At 34.0% G+C, this 2,162-nt stretch overlaps 1 protein-coding gene across 1 annotated transcript; it reads right to left on the bottom strand.

Moving 5' to 3' along the window:
- Positions 1–202: 202 nt before the first annotated feature.
- On the bottom strand, positions 203–2,162 carry LOC122589488 (GDSL esterase/lipase At5g33370-like). Its single transcript, XM_043761781.1, has 5 exons — positions 1,891–2,162; positions 1,547–1,674; positions 1,214–1,456; positions 607–859; positions 203–500 (listed from the first exon to the last, which is right to left on the bottom strand). The coding sequence occupies exons 1-5, from the start codon at positions 2,153–2,155 to the stop codon at positions 277–279; spliced, it is 1,113 nt and encodes a 370-aa protein (XP_043617716.1). The 5' UTR covers positions 2,156–2,162; the 3' UTR covers positions 203–276.

Raw genomic sequence — 2,162 nt, 5'->3', positions numbered from 1 at the left:
GTACAAGGACAAAAGGTGATATTGTGTATAAACCACGGGGATGATCCGTATATTTATCTCTATTTTGTATTTCATATTGCAATATTTTGATTATGATCTTCAAACTCACGTCACATAAAATGTTCCCCAAGAACTATGATTTAAAATATGTGTAGTTTAAATGTCTAATTACACACAACATGGAAAAGTAGATATAGGAAAGATAAACATATTAACATCATATAAAATACACGTAGACGGGTAGAACCTACACATATGGCTCGTAAGATAATCTATTTAGGATTCCATAGCTAGAAAGGTACTAAGATTCATGGGGTTCATGTACTTTGTACCATTAAATATCTCTTGCACGATGAGCCGGTTTGCCCTTTCGGAAGGGTGATATCCATCCCAAAACACATATTTGTTTCTATCTTGACATAAATTTGATAATGGGGTGCAAAGTCCTAATCCATTATACGGTCCTTGTCCACAACATGCATCTTTTGATGTGTCAAAGCCTACATATTTGATAAAAAAAAAAAAAAAAAAAGAAACAAAATATGATAATAACATAATAGGGTAAACATAAAAAAAACAAGAAAAAAAAGTATAAATAGAAATTACCGAAAGCTTTTGGGTTATCGATCATGTTCACATGTAAAAGATGTGTTTCGATTGTTATGAATATGGTGTTGCCGAGCTTTTTGTTGAGTGAATTCACCATGTTGATGAGTTGTGGATTAAATAATGTTGCGGCTTCTTGGAGATCGGCTGCACATTCGCCTCCCCTACTATGTAGTGCCAAGATCGCGGGTACACAACCTAGTGGTCCGGTTCCTGTCACCAGCACTTTGCGTGCTCCGAGTTCATAAAGCCTCTGGTAGAGTAACAGTTTATTCTGTTAGTTTGTTTTTCTCTTTATAGAGAAGTGACATTCGTATATATGTTAGCATACATGTGCCTTACTTTAATAAAAAGTTGTTTAATATCAAATAAAAATTGTATATGTTAACATACATGTGCCTTATATGGTTGAATATTAAACAACTTTTTATTAAAGTGTAACAGAATAAAAAGTTTTTTTTTTTTTTTTAATAAAACAATTTAGTAAGTTATATGCTTTAATAAAAAGTTGTTTAATATTCGAACAATTCGACTCAATCCCATTTTAAGTGGCTTTTAGTTATAATTAATTTGTATGAGATAAAGCAAAATATAGAGTACACTATACCATCAAGATCTTCTCGTACTCAGAAATGATGAATGGGACATAGTCAGGGATTTTATATTGAAGCGACCTAATTGAGTTAGGCACCAAGAAGTAGTTGTTCACAAAATCGTTGCCTCCACAAGTGATCAAATACAATGCGTCGTTGACAAGCTTGTTGGCTTTATCTTGGCCAATTAGATCAGTGACTCGTCGTTTATATGTCTCAAAGGCTTCCAATTGATATGGCATCCGAATTATATTTACCTAAATGGTCGTTTCAAAAAAAGAAACAAAAAAAAACTATGAATAGAAAAGCTTAGTGTATGATGGATGAATAATTATTCACTAGCTCACAAATTGGATCCCGGTATCATTGAGGATCCCAATCCCGGCAGAGGCAAAGTTGGCTCCGTTCAATAGTTTTTGATCAGCGAGTTCTGGATCCAAGAACGGCAATACTGGATCGACACCAATGTGCTCCCCTAAACATATATATTTTTTGAACATTAAAAATGTGTATCAAACTTGATAAATGATTGTAACATATGTGAATGAAAAATTGGGAAGACTCAAATGTAGTAAATGGGTAAAACTAAAAGAGACAATGCGAAAAGTTATTTTGTTTATTTACACTAATAAAAAATAATGTAATATGTTGATTTTCACATCGATAATTCAAGTCTTTTTGAGAAGTCAACCTATGCAATCCGGGAGATTAAGGCCATTGGAGAAACGACCAGTTGGACGATGAGTGGGATAGTCGATCCCATAAGGAGCTGAATCTGCTCGTGCACTAGTAACCAAAAAATTATTGTTTCCATTGTCTACCAACGAGTCTCCAAACACAAAGAATGCTCGGCGAGTGCTTTTAGTAGTTGGGGTCGAAGGTGGGTTATTTTCAGCCCTTGAAACATGACTAAATGCAAGAAATATGACAATGCTAACAAGTTGTAAGCTAGACATTGTTGTA

The sequence above is a fragment of the Erigeron canadensis genome, chromosome 2 (assembly GCF_010389155.1).
Source record: "Erigeron canadensis isolate Cc75 chromosome 2, C_canadensis_v1, whole genome shotgun sequence".
Lineage (NCBI taxonomy): Eukaryota > Viridiplantae > Streptophyta > Magnoliopsida > Asterales > Asteraceae > Erigeron > Erigeron canadensis.
The sequence above is the reverse complement of the archived record's forward strand: the minus strand, read 5'-3'. Positions and strand labels throughout refer to the sequence as shown.